This window comes from Physcomitrium patens, chromosome 6 (assembly GCF_059467195.1).
Source record: "Physcomitrium patens ecotype Gransden chromosome 6, ASM5946719v1, whole genome shotgun sequence".
NCBI lineage: Eukaryota > Viridiplantae > Streptophyta > Bryopsida > Funariales > Funariaceae > Physcomitrium > Physcomitrium patens.
The window spans coordinates 16,797,116-16,811,065 of record NC_143415.1 but is presented as its reverse complement, the minus strand read 5'-3'; the positions used below and the strand labels follow the sequence as shown (position 1 = coordinate 16,811,065).

General features: G+C 32.0%; 1 protein-coding gene across 6 annotated transcripts; it reads left to right on the top strand.

The window, feature by feature from the left end:
* Positions 1 to 10,147: 10,147 nt before the first annotated feature.
* On the top strand, positions 10,148 to 13,522 carry LOC112284064 (uncharacterized). 6 transcript variants are annotated; one of them, XM_024523578.3, is made up of 7 exons: positions 10,148 to 10,266; positions 10,739 to 10,830; positions 11,087 to 11,185; positions 11,506 to 11,562; positions 11,819 to 11,882; positions 12,190 to 12,474; positions 12,627 to 13,522. In XM_024523578.3, the coding sequence occupies exons 2-7, from the start codon at positions 10,799 to 10,801 to the stop codon at positions 13,077 to 13,079; spliced, it is 990 nt and encodes a 329-aa protein (XP_024379346.1). In that variant the 5' UTR covers positions 10,148 to 10,266; positions 10,739 to 10,798; the 3' UTR covers positions 13,080 to 13,522. The 6 variants fall into 6 exon arrangements, with proteins under 6 accessions (XP_024379346.1, XP_024379345.1, XP_090107555.1 ...); XM_024523577.3 differs by having other exon boundaries at positions 10,733 to 10,830; XM_090251429.1 differs by having other exon boundaries at positions 10,733 to 10,901.
* Positions 13,523 to 13,950: the final 428 nt, after the last annotated feature.

The following is a 13,950-nucleotide window of genomic DNA, read 5'->3' as shown; positions in this document are numbered from 1 at the left end:
AACTTCTCCAATTATAAGCTAAATAAACTCCTCTAATAGGTGATTTATTCTATTTCACAACTATTATTTAACTTATGAATTGATTACATAAATTGTTTTTTTACTTCTTATTAAAACCCTTCATTCTCTAATTAGTTAAATTTTACATCCACACATCTACAACAACAATGCAGGCTACTTAGCAATACAAAAACCACACCCTTGAAAAGAGATTGATTTTATATGATTTTATTTTATGTTATTTAAGTTTTTATTTATTTAATTATCTAGTAAAAAGATGATCCAATGTTTAAATTTTATCCAAGACAAATTCACATCCACAAATGTGTTTTCATCCAAGAATGATTTCTCATCCACAATTGAGAATTTATCCACTCTTAACCAAGGCTCATCCAACCAAAATCATCCAAATTCAACATAACTCCATCCCCCACATTCAACCACTCGAAATAATAGTTTTTGATCCCCTTTCAAATTATCTCTTGAATTCTTTTATTTTGTTTTTATTATTGAAAAAAACTCACAGTTCCTGGCTGTGAGTCACTTTGGTGTGGATCCTTTATTGAGAAGCGCACCACTGCGGCTAAAGGTTTGGTCGGGAGAGCACTTCTCCAATTGTTCCGTGACCAGGTGCTCCTTTGCTGACCACTTAGGCTAACTATGCCAGTGGCGGAACAAGCTCACACCACTGGTCACTATGTACTAAGCTAATCAGAACAAGGCGAGATTGCGGAGTTCTTGTGGCTAACATGGTCACCAAATTGCGTGAGCTTCTCTGTAGCAGCACTGCTTAGGCTTCGCCGAATGTTGGTCTCGAACTTGAGATTGTTGTGACGTTAGTTAAACTAGAAGGTACCTCGAGAGTGAATCGCAAAGGAAGAAGGAGTTCACGGTCAACGTGCCAGCGCTAGAAGTCAAGCCCTTCACCCTATGGCCAGGGAAGCATCATTCACCTATGACGGCCGCTTTATGGCTTGCCAGCTCCAAGCTCGCTCAGAAGCCTCGAGTTGTATCAATGGATAGCCCGCACAGAGTACTCTACAGAGCAAGACTTTCGAGGAGAATCGCACGAGTGTTGTCTACAATTTTTTTCCGACAGCCGTCTTTGAAAAGGATATCGTAACCCCTGAAATCTGTTCGTATCAAGAAGCTCTTGGAGACCAATGCGCCACGGAAGAAGAGAACGCCGCCACCGCCTCGCACCAAGCACGCTCAACACTGCAGGACCTCCGTGTCGAAGAAGACACCGCAGCACTTCTCAAAAGGGAATGGTGCGGATGATTCTCCACCGCGATACCCACAAGAGAGAAAAGAAACACTTGTCGCGCTGATCGCGACTAACGACCCCAACCAAGAAGGAACGGAATAACAGATTTGGTGATAATGGAATTCCGTCGAACAATCGGGCATGCGGATGGCGCAGCAATCTTGACGCTGAACAAATACCGCAACTAGATACCACCGCTTTTTGTTGGGATTCTTTGGTTTTGCGACATCAGTGATGGCGACTTTGTTAGCAATCAATCCACCTGGTTGCGATTTCGTTCGCCTGCATGGTGGTTGGTTGTTTGTTTAGATCTAAATGGCTTTTGGAGTATGGCGCTGCAAGGTGGTTTAATTCACGTCTGGATGCTGCTATTGGCGAAGGCATTGAGAAACGTTGAAGAAGGCGCTGTGGCTAGAAGTCTGGGGTGGCGTTGAAGGAATTTATGGCAGTATGTGACAATCGTAGGGTGTCATAGGTGGAACACAATCTAGAGTAGTTGCTCTGATGCTAGAAGCATTGGAGTTTGACTCATCTACGAGAGGAAATTCAGTTGATGTCATCGCTAAGAATCAACAAAATGGGAGGTGCAAGTTATAGGAGTCACAATCCGATTCACACTTGATACAAAAGCCGATTTAGTTATCTATCACCAAAGATCAAATATTTGTTGTTTTTTTTAGAGTGCATTATATTGTATGCACTGTTGAGTTAGTATTACATAGTTCCTTGCATGTGGTTTTAATTTAGTATGATTGTCAATGATCAATAGAAGTAGATAATCATCCAGACTCATTCTAGCAAGGTAAGCAAAGTAGAGCTTAGGCAATTTGGAAGTAGAGCTTAGGCAATTTGGACTTGAATGTTGGGAACAAGATCAGTGTTAGATACAAGTGCATCAACTATAAAGAATCTTATAATATTTAGATTACATTTTGGAAGCAGTTGAGAATACATCTTAGAGTATTAAATATTATTCAATGACTAAGTTGTTATCACTAAAGTAAGATAGGAAGGTGTTGAATTTCAAACAACAAAATTTGACTAAAATAGAGTAGAATCATACTTATCATTGTATGCACTAAATATGTGAACAAGATGCTATTGATTGGCTTCATGGTTCAGAACCTTTATTATTGTTGCTCAAGGTCTAAGGTAATAGATAGCTATCATAGAATTAGATTTGAATCAACGATAAGAATAGAAGCATTAATGTTAATACATCCAATTGCTTAGAATAGATCTTAAAGTATTAAGGGAATAAATACTTATTGGTATCTACTTTTAAGTGCCCCCTCATAGTTCAAAGTCATCATCAATATTAACGACCAATATATACCAAGAAAAGCCAAATCCAAAAAAAAACCTATTATTACTAGTTGTAGTTGATTCTTAATTGGACTTGGAACTTTGACTAGTTCAGGTTCTTATTCAAGTATTTGCTATTCTTTGAAAAAAAATATTTTAATTAAAATTGTATGTAGATATGAAATAAAATAAACTTCTACTAGTTAAAAGTTTATTTTAGTTCACAAAAGAATTAAATGTCATAGACATACAAGTATCAGGGACATGAATCTCAAAGAAAGAGAATCCTTGATACACTCTTGTATCACTTAAGGGAACTAGAAAGTCACTCAAAAGGTAATGTAATATTAACTAAAATGGCTATTACCAAAAATAAGAAGACTAGAAAGTCTTGAAACAAGACTAAGGACTAGAACAACGTTGATAAGAGTGAAGAAGGCTTCACTCTTACCTCTTTATATACTTATAATTAGAAGCTACATGGTGATATCTTATAGGACCTCCAAAACATGTTGACTTTGTTAACCACATGTCTTAACTTACAAGTCAAGTTATCTATATAGTTTCTTGTATCTTTGACAATTCTTTAGACAATTATGAGATCCATTCCTTATTCTCTCTAAGACAACATTACCTCTATTCTTCTTTATTTTCAAAAATCTTATGGCCAAATTACTTCTAAATTTAGCTATAATAAAGCTACTATCTTTAGGCTAATAAAAAAGGTCAATTTTAATAGGAAGAATCTTAAATTAGGTAGACCAAAGAAGCTCATTATACTAGATGAAAGGAAAATCATTTGCCAAATCAACATTTAAGAGGCTGAAAATATTGTTCAGATTGCTAAAAACCTTAACAATATTATTAATAATCTTGTGTCAACCCAAATCATTTGAAATGTTCTCAAGAAATAGAATATGAAAGTCATGGTGAAGAACAAAAAGTCATTATTATCTACCCACTATCAGAAAAAAAAAAAAAAAAAAAAAAAAAAAAAAAACTTGGATTTTGCTCTGAAGTACAAGGAATGGACTATGGAAGATTAAAAGAGAATTATTTGATCAAATGAGATAAAAATTAGCAGATTTGGATCAGATGGCAGAAAGTGGGTGTAGAAACAAAAAGGTCAATTTTTGCTTGATAAAAAGATCCAAGAAACAATTAAGCATGGAAGTGAAAATATAATGATATGAGGTTGTATATGATGGAATGGCATTGGAAGGATGGCAAAGGTTGAGGAAAAGATGCATGCCAAGCAATTTTTAGAAATTCTTAAAAAAAAACCTACTCTATAGTACTAAAAAATCTTGCATTTCTAAGAAGGAGGTGATTTTTAACAAGATAATGACCCTAAATATAACTCAAAATTAAATTGAAAGCAATTTGATCTTCATGGAATTAAAGTAATCGATTTGCCTACTTAGTTTCTTGATCTTAATTCCATTGAATATCTTTGGAAGCATCTCAAACACCAACTCAACACTTAGAAGTTAAAATCAAAAGGAATTTAAAAATTATTACAAAAAATAACTATAAAATATAATAATATTGAAGCAATTTTGTGCCAAAAGTTAATAGAAAGTATGACTAGGAGGTTTAAAGAAGTTATTAAGGCCAAAAGAGGTCCTACAAAGTACTAATATGTAATTAGATACCATACTTTAAAAAAAAAAAATAATATTGTTTCAAATTGGATTAATCATAGCTCTACAATTATCTAATGGATTCTTTTCAACATGAGCTTATTTGATAACTATAAAATAGTACTTTATTTACTATACAAACTACGTATCATTATTTATTACAATTCATCTATAATACACCATTCTTTCTAAAAATATGTCAACATTGAAATAGTTTTTTGAGTCATTGTATGGCATGGAATCATGAAGAATTAAAATAAATAGTAAAAGAATATGTGCCAAAATTGAATAATGAATAAAACATCATATATTTGAATAGTCTTATTTTAATAATAACAAACTTTGAAAGCTACATTTTTTGATAGAACTAGCATGAAGTGAGAAAATATTTGTATATAATATAACAATAGTGAAGTTCCAAAGTGAAAGAAAAATTATTTTACATATTGCTTCTTTTAGGAGTACCGCATAATTTTTAAGTGGTGGATGGATTGTACACTCTATGTTTAAAAAAATTCTCAATCTTCATGAATATTTGTTTTGCAATATTACAAAGAATGTATTATATGTTGATATATTAAGAAAGATAAATCTTATTATTTGAAATGAAATACAAATGCAACATTAATATTATGTTGAGGCAATCAATAGAACTCTTTAAGATAAAAATAATATTAATAAGTTATTTGGCAAAATTATTAGAGATTTTTGACAAATTCTTCTCATTGTCATTGAAGGCTCAAGAAAAGAGATTGTTGATGCTTCTTTGTAACAATCAAAGATTTGATCTAACATAAAAGTGTGCAAGTTGGCCAAAAATATGTATTTAGAAGGTATATTATATAAAAATTAATTATTTACTAAATAGTCCTTAAAAATATGTATTATATGAGATTATTTTTTTTAATTTTTTTTAATATAATATTTTTTTATGATATATCTAATAATAGTTTCTATTTGTAGATTAAAAATAAATCAATAATTGTAGATGTATTAAAAAGTATGATATTATATTATAAATGCTCATAGTATGTAAAAATTAGTTAAAAGGTATTAATATTAATAAATCTAGATATGTATTAGAATAGTTAGTAGATTAAATTTTAAAAAGCTAGTATAAGAAACTTTACTTTATTTTTTTAATTGTTTTGATTTTTATATATAAATATATATATGACCTAAATATTTAATATGAAGTCTTAGCATAAGGTGGAAGCCTAAGAATAAAAATCTAAACTAGTAGGAGGCTAATTGGGAGGGATGAAAGTAAGGCATGGTCGGATGAAGGCAAGGAATGGGGAACTTCATCCCTATTGATCAAATAACATGCTCAATGGACTTTGAGGAGGCTGCTTGCAACCTTAACAAGGATTTTGGTAACTTCAAAGAGGGTATTTTGGGAATTAGAAGCTAGGACTGTAAAGTTTAGGATTTGGACTATAATTTTTGTCTAAAATTTTGAAGATTTGGAATTAGGGTGAAGAAGATATAATTGTTGAAGTTAAGGTATTAATTTAAGACATATTATTACACTTTTGAGGATACGAGGAGTTGTACAGTAGCTTTTGAAGATCAGAAGGTGTAGATAAAACAACAATTTTAAGATCTACATCTTTTATGAAAGAATTATTGCTTTTGGATTTCATGTAAAGGAGTTATAGAGAGTTGAAGGCGGCACTTCCAAATCAAAGGTAGTAAGTTAATAGTTTTGTTTATAGTAATGGTTGGAGCCATAACTTGAATTTTTGGACAAATTTTTGGCTCAAACTTATTGGAGAATATAACATTTTCTGTTATATATATATATATATATATATATATATGTGTGTGTGTGTGTGTGTGTGTGTGTGTGTGTATTGTAGCATTTAAACTTATATTTTGTGAGATATGAAGAAAGTTTCACATGCATATATAAAGACAAGGGTTTAAAGCTACTGATAGGATTTTCAAGATATCTCAAGATCCATAATGAATTTGCAGTTGAAATTTATTGTAGAAATTAATAAGAATACATGAATATCTCATGTAAAATTTGAGTTTGTTTGGATGGTTGGATTAGAAGATATGAGGTGTTGAAATTTGGGAAAATTTCCACATAAGGATATATAAGGTTTTAGAGGATTTTAAAGGTAGGATTTGTAATGACTATTGACAAATCTCAAAGATAATTATTGAAGATTGTAGGTATAGCTCTTAGAACCCTTATGTTTGCACATGGATAGTTATATGTTGCCTTATCATGATGTATGTCTCCAAACATGATTAAGATCTTATATCTTAAAAATAATAAAGACAAAAATACTACCATAAATATAATTTATTCAAAAGTTTTTTAAAATTATCTATTTTATTTTTTTCATAAATAAAAATATATATTTATCAATTAAAGTGAAGCAACTTAAATGATTCTATTCTTATGTATATATTCTTTTATTCATTTTATTTATTTTCTTAATTAAAATTTCTTTAGGAATTGTGAATTATTGAATTAGCAACTACAAATTAAAACTGATATTTTTTTGTGGACAATAACATAGGTTTCTACTATATATGGAGGTATGAATATACAAAGAATGGCAAGTTTGTACTTACATGAATAACAATTAGTTTTTTAATCATAGAAAATCAAAATTAAGAATTTCATAATCAAATAATTTTTAGGATAACTATCTTCTTATTTAGCAACAAAAAATAATGTTGAAAATATCACATGTGACAACAAATCATTCTCTAGTAACAAGACACTTCTTTTAATCAAAATGTGTGGCGCCTCTTTAAAAAATCCTACCATTCTTATAGAAAAAATATTTATTATACATAATATGTGTTGTAGAAACACCATCATATTGTGTTAAATCTAGTATAAAAATGTAGCCAATGGCACAGACTTCTACTTATACTTTCTTGACATTTACAAAGATATTTTTTTTTGAGATACTTTTAGTCTCTAAATTTATTAAAACCGTACATAATATTTTTAAAGTTTTTTTGAAAAATATTTTTAGACTAATAAAATATTTTATAATTATTTTAATTTTTTAAAGATATTTTTATAAATCACTAGTATTATAAATAAATATAACACAAATAACACCTTACTTTTAAAAAAACTCTATTTTTATTTTATTTTATATTTTTTTAATTTTAGAAATAATATTATATATAGATAAGATACTATTAATGCCATTATAATTTTTGCTATTACTACAATAACTTATAATCCACTCAACATATCTTTTTAGTTTTTTTATATTCCAATCATTTTTTTTTTTCAATCTTATAATTTGAAAGGTATTAAACAAAGAAAAGTTAATTGGTTTAAAAGGTATTGAACACATGCAGCATGTAGTAGATGGTAATAGAAAAAACCATAGTAGCATTAGTAATATCTTTTATATATATTCAATAATTAATTCTTTAAAAACTAATAATTCCTAATAATTAATCGAAATTTTGGAATCCAATATCATATAGTGTAAAATTAATAATCTTTAAATTCTAAGAATAATTTGCTTTTTAATGGACTTTTATTAATTAAGAGAGGTAATTAACAAAGACCACATGGTAGAAATAATTGAATGATGCAAAGCTACATGGCTACCAAGATAGAACAAGCAACCTAGATTCTACAATCTTAGCAAGAATAATTTCTATTAAGCCTTCAACATGTCATATCTAATAATTAACAAACTAAGGTAATTATTTTTATTTTTTAATAGATAATATTAATTAATAAAAAAAAAATATATATTATTATTTTATTTTTTCTTATCTTTTTATTCTTAAATATTATAATAGATTTTTTGTACTAAGAAATTTTATATTAAAATGAACATGAGTAGATATTAAAAAAAACAATAGTTTAATGGAAAAAATTACCAAATTAGAAGAGAGATGAGAACGGTAACAAATTTATTGAAGAAAATAAAAGAATAATCATAAAAAAAAAAAGTGATTAATTAAAGAGATTTATAAGTGATAAATTTTATAAAGGTAATAAATAAAAAAGAAACGATTCCATAAAAAAAAAATTAATCTTTAAAAAATTTTAAAATTTAAAGTCCATAGAAATTTGTGTAAAAACTAAATAATAATAAATTATTATTATAATATTTAAATTGGTAATCTAAAATATTTTTATATGTGATTTCTTCATAAAATATTTTGTATGTAATTAGAGTGTTGAAAGATTATAAATTAAATTTGATCGTTATTTAAATACTTAATGTATAGTCCAATTAATTGCGCATGTTTGACAAGTCTTAAACAAATAAAAAAACTCATTGATAATTTATAGTAGAATTATATCTATTTTTTAGTTATAATCTCAATCAATTAAATCAATAACTTGATTTCACAAGAGATACTGAGATTAAATACATCAAATAAAGACAACTGAGACGAGAATAATTTATTTTTTGCAATCATGACTTTGTTAAATTTTTTCAATCATATTTTATAACTAGACAAAATATTTGGTATCATAAATGGAAATGCTCATCATCAATAGTGATCTTTAATACTAAAGATTAAAAATAAGTGCTTTTAGAATTTATCATTTATATATTGCACACTTACATTTGGCATTTTTGAATATGAAATGATTTGATAAAGAAACTTCACTTTGCTTTCTTATAGATTAAATAAGTATTTTGTAACTTCATTAATTCTATATATTAAATGCACTTTTGGTGCTTTTAAACTCTAAAATGATTCAAAGAGAACTTTATTTAAAAAATTATAATATAAAATTTTATTAAAATAATATATAAAAATCAAACAATTAGATTGATTAATTTGATATTATTGCATAAAATACAATATGATATAGAAATTATTAATTTAAAAATATCTTCCATCATTAGAATCTTTGACTTAATAATGTTATATTGAATGTTATTGTTCCAATTGAGATTGTTTTTTTGTTTTTTTTTTGAAGTAGGTTGTAACCGACTTTCATTATTAATACAATAACTACAAATTAAAGCTATTAAAATCTAAAATCTAAATATATATATATATATATATATATATATATAACCATTAGCTAAAAATTTGTTAAAAAAACTAACTAAATAAATTTATATTCAAAAACACACACACACACACACACACACATATATATATATATATATATATATCATCACACTAATCTATATATATTTCTATAATCAATTTTAATTCTATTTTTTTCTTCTTTAATGAGATGGATACTTAAATTGTAGTCTTTGGTATACTTTTAAGAATATTTATTTATATCTTTTGCAATCAACTTCTACGAACCTTCTATTATTTGAAACTCTAATGCCATATATTAAAAATTTGAATATATGTGTGATTTGATTTTTTTAAATCCATCATTTAAAACATAGTTTCTTTAATTTTTCCTAAAAAGTACCATAATTTAAGATTATTAATCACTCATCTGATTTGATTTAGTTATTTAGTTATTTTTATTTGGATTTATCAAATAGTCCCAATTTTTCACCACCCACTAATTAGTCACATCCAATCTCATCATCCTGACCAATAATGGCGGATGATCCCGCGTCCGACGTGGAGACCAGGGCCACGCGGACACGCCACGTCACCAGCTCAAGCCGCCAGCGCACCATCCAAGCGGGCAGACGGAATGTTTTCTAGAACCTGCCCTCTCGATCGCCTCGAATATCCGGAACCTAGATGACGCTTTCACACATGGGCAGGGTGCGACGCCGTGGCTCCGGCACAAGAAAGCGGAGCTCACCCCCCTACACAGTCTGCGGTACCGCATGTGTCAGATCTGACAATTACCAGGAAACCTGAACAAATCTGTTTAAAATTTACAATCTCTGATGCGATCGACGTCGCACAGGTTGCGAAGGCCAGCAATGGAAATCGGATTGATGACTTTTAGGGAGAAGGAGCCCCTTGAAATGCCGCTGTTTCCATTGCATTCCCGACGCCGTTGCGCGGATTTTCCCGTGGGAGGTTAAAGGATTGGCACTACGTTGATGAAGAAGAATGAGTGGGTGACGAAGCGTGTGAGCTTGGCTCGTAAATTCGACGATTGTAAGTATGTGGTTTTAGCACGGAGAGGGTGGTGGAGATGCGGTGACAGGGGTCTAGGGTTTTCGTAGCCCAGGAAGGTCGAGACTTTCGTTGTTTGAACGGGAATTTTGGTGGAAGTGGAGTGTGGAGGGGAAGAAATGGATTCGTGGGTTCTGATTTGATTATGGTAGGGCGGAGTTTTGAATTGAGGGTGTGATTGGTGTCAAGGGTTGTTTAAGGGTCAAAGGTTGAGAGTAGATGTGCTACTGGAGAGGTTTAGTTAAGTGGGAGTATTGGGATGGTATTTGTTGCTGCAGTTAAGAGTGTTTGGGCTATGTTGTTTTCGCGGATCGGCGGGAATGTTTTTTCAGTTTCACATGGGTGATGATATCCATGAGAGGTGATGTGAGTGGATTAAGGAGTTGTTGTGTCTTGTGAGTTCCTTTTTCACAGTAATTGTTGATGATGCTGTTGAGGTGATTGGTAGGTGAAGACGAAAGTGCCTGGAGTTTTTGATTGTTTTGAGGAAGGGTTGAGGTACCAGCTTTTCAAGATGATGGGATCTTTCATTACCAGGGGAATCATGTAAGTGCTTCCTCTCAATTTCGACTGCAATGACACTCTCTTCAAGCATGTGCAGAGCTTGGGTTTACGTTGTAAGTGGACGCTGAATTATTTATTTGGACGTTCGAATGATTGGTACGAGGAGCAGTTGTTTGCACGAGTACTAGCATTTGGTTGTCATCAAGCCGTTTATATGTTCAGATGCCATGTAGGAAATCTGAGAATTGGCGCGTTGCTTTTTAGACTCGGGACTAATTTTTGCCGGATGGTATTGCAGAATGTTACTTGGTTATGTGTATCCGGCATATGAATGCTTCAAGGTAGTGGAGAAGAATAGGCCCAATTTGGAGCACTTGCGATTTTGGTGTCAGTACTGGTATGGTTTCTAATTGATGAACGTGGGTACAGTGTGAGATGATTACTTTGCGGATTCTTGCATTTTTAAGAAGAGAGGTTGGTGATTCTTTGTAAGCCTTTGTTTCTTTGTAATCTGCGATTACGTAAACTGATGATTTCTTGGTTATATGCTTCTGACAATCTCGGTAACTTCGGTATTTGTCCGCAGTTTGTATGATTCTGTGAATCGGATATCAGCATGTCGGTGTTGGATAGTAACGGTAGTGTCATCAAGATATGTTCATTTCGCGATTTTTTCCTTCAGGAAGTTGGTTTAGACAAATTTTCGTCGTGTTGCAGGATTATAATTGCAGCTCTTACAGTGTTCGAACGATTGGGAGAAATTATGATTTCTTGGTACGTTTTCTTTTTTGCATTTTGCATTTTGTTCAGTTTTTTTTATATTTCTATTATTTTTATTATTTTTCTCGATGGTGTCGGACATATGTATGGAAAAATTGCAAAAGCCGCCATGAAATGAACCCGAACAATCACTAATTTACTCGTTCAGGTTCATTCCACACCCCAGTCTTATGCTATTTAGTCGAGCCCTGTTATTTATTTTGAATTTTCTTTTCTTTTCTTTTCTAATTCATAGCTTTTGTTGTTTCAGGGTTCCAATGTATAATGAAGCGAAGCTGGCTTTTATCATATATCTTTGGTATCCAAAGACTCTGGTGCTGTTCAGCACTTTCTCGACTCTTCTTTGAATACTGGCGACGGCTTGAGTAATGCTTGTGCTATTAGATGAAATGTTAACAGTTGACAATTTACCACCGAGTAGTTATACAGCTATCAGTCCTAACAATCATACTGTTGTCATGCATGCATTCTATTACCTTGATTTGTGTTCTGGTAAATATTTTGTTGATACTGTTCTGAATACCTTTTCCTTAATCGATTTTCTGATTGGCTCTTGTCTGGATTCTGGGTATTGCATGCTTTTAGGTGTCTTAATACATCCCGAATTTGGTTTTTCTGCAGGGAACATCGTATGTGTACTTTACCTTTTTGAGACCCTTTGTAGTCAAGCACGAGTCTGAGATTGACCGTCAACTGAATGAATTAACGACCAGAGCTGGAGACTTGGCCTTTTTCTGGTGGCATCGGAGTTCAGGTTATATTCAAGCACAGTTCTATCAGCTTCTAGCTTATGTTGCCTCACAGTCAAATAGGACTCAGCAGGGTACAGATTCCCGTCAAATTCCTCAACCTTCTCGACAACCTCCTCGTCCTACTTCGCAAATCCCTCATCATGATGGCCCGCAGGTACTTTCTGATTCTGAGAATTCAGCCATGATTATTGCTACTAAGTTGTCTTTATTTGCGTTAGACCGTATTGTAAATGTTTTATGCATTCGCACCATGATCTCGTGCAATGTCCCAGTCTCGTAATGCATTTTTACTTTGTGGTTGTGTAGGGTGGCCCTCAAGTCTGTCCACCTCCTCCGTCTGAAGGGCTTCCTGAATCTGCTCCCGGAGGTGCAGGTTATCCTCCGGTAAATGTTGAAGGTCCTCATCCTCCTCCAGCAGCACCCCTGATTGGGTCAGGTCTTTATCCTCCTGTGGCTGGCCAAGCTGGTCAAGGGCCCTACCCCCCTCCACCAGGACCTCATTCTACTGGCTCAGTCTACCGTCGGCGTGGATCAGGAACAGGAACAGGGCCAGCGAATCTTCTCTCAGAGGATTCGGATTCGGATTCGGATTCAGATTATGATATAGTGGAGCACAGTGCAGAGAACCGCCCGGAAGGTCGTCCTGAGGGTCGATTGGAGAGTAAGCCTCTGCAAGCAAATCCATCGACTGGAGTGCATGATGTGCCCTTAAAAGTTTATAACACGAGGAATCGTCTGCGATCCAGTGGTTCCCGGTGAGAAGTTGATGATGGCTGCTTGCCAATGAAGAACGAACTTCCTCAGTATGCTAGTCACGGTTGTCTGTCCAGACCATTTCGTTGGATTGATTTGGAATGGTGAAGGATATGAACTACCTAACGTAAATTTTCGTTAAGATCATGGTGAACAAACGTCAATGTGGCAAACTTGCTGGTTGGTATTGGGACTGCTGAAAATCGTCTCTATCAAGCTGATACACCCAAGGCATATTTTAAACGAGCCAGGGAAATTGGACCGCTGCAAGTGTAAGATTTCAACCTCTAGCACTTTTTGTTACACAGCCCAACCAAGGAGTGGAATACGCACAATTTTGTGTCCGGTACATATTACACTTCGCCGTCATTCAAACCTGCGTTTCTGTGGTATTTGTTTGAATGGGCCACTTTTCATTTTTATTAACCATTGACTTCGTTTGCAAAGAATGAGATGTTTTTGTTTTTACTTTTATAATTTGAATAGTTTATAATGGTTAAATTTTACAATACATTTTCAAATGTTAACGATAGGGTTATAAAGGCTCATATAAGAAATTTTGATAAGACCATCATAATTTGTACATTTTATCAAATAAAAAACTTTAAAACTACATGTATTTTAATTTGCTTTAAAAAAAAGTTACCAATCAAACTTAATTAGTTTTAAAAAGCAATTCCATGGATTGTGTGTTTTTTATGTATACAAGTTGTGTATTAGAAAAATTGAAGTAGACTTGTATCATATATTAACTTCTGTCTATTTGAAATTTGCTTAAGACTATGAGATGCTTTTACAAACACTTCAAAATCTATGCATTTTTTTGTGGATAGATATAATTATTCTAAGTTCTTAGTAACATTTTTAATATATAATG

Bases quoted from the DNA above. Each gene is read 5' to 3' on its own strand.
- LOC112284064 (XM_024523574.3), top strand. The intron at 11,883-12,189 runs GTGCTGTTCAGC...GTTTTTCTGCAG, and splicing joins TTTGGTATCCAAAGACTCTG to GGAACATCGTATGTGTACTT. The intron at 12,475-12,626 runs GTACTTTCTGAT...GTGGTTGTGTAG, and splicing joins CTCATCATGATGGCCCGCAG to GGTGGCCCTCAAGTCTGTCC.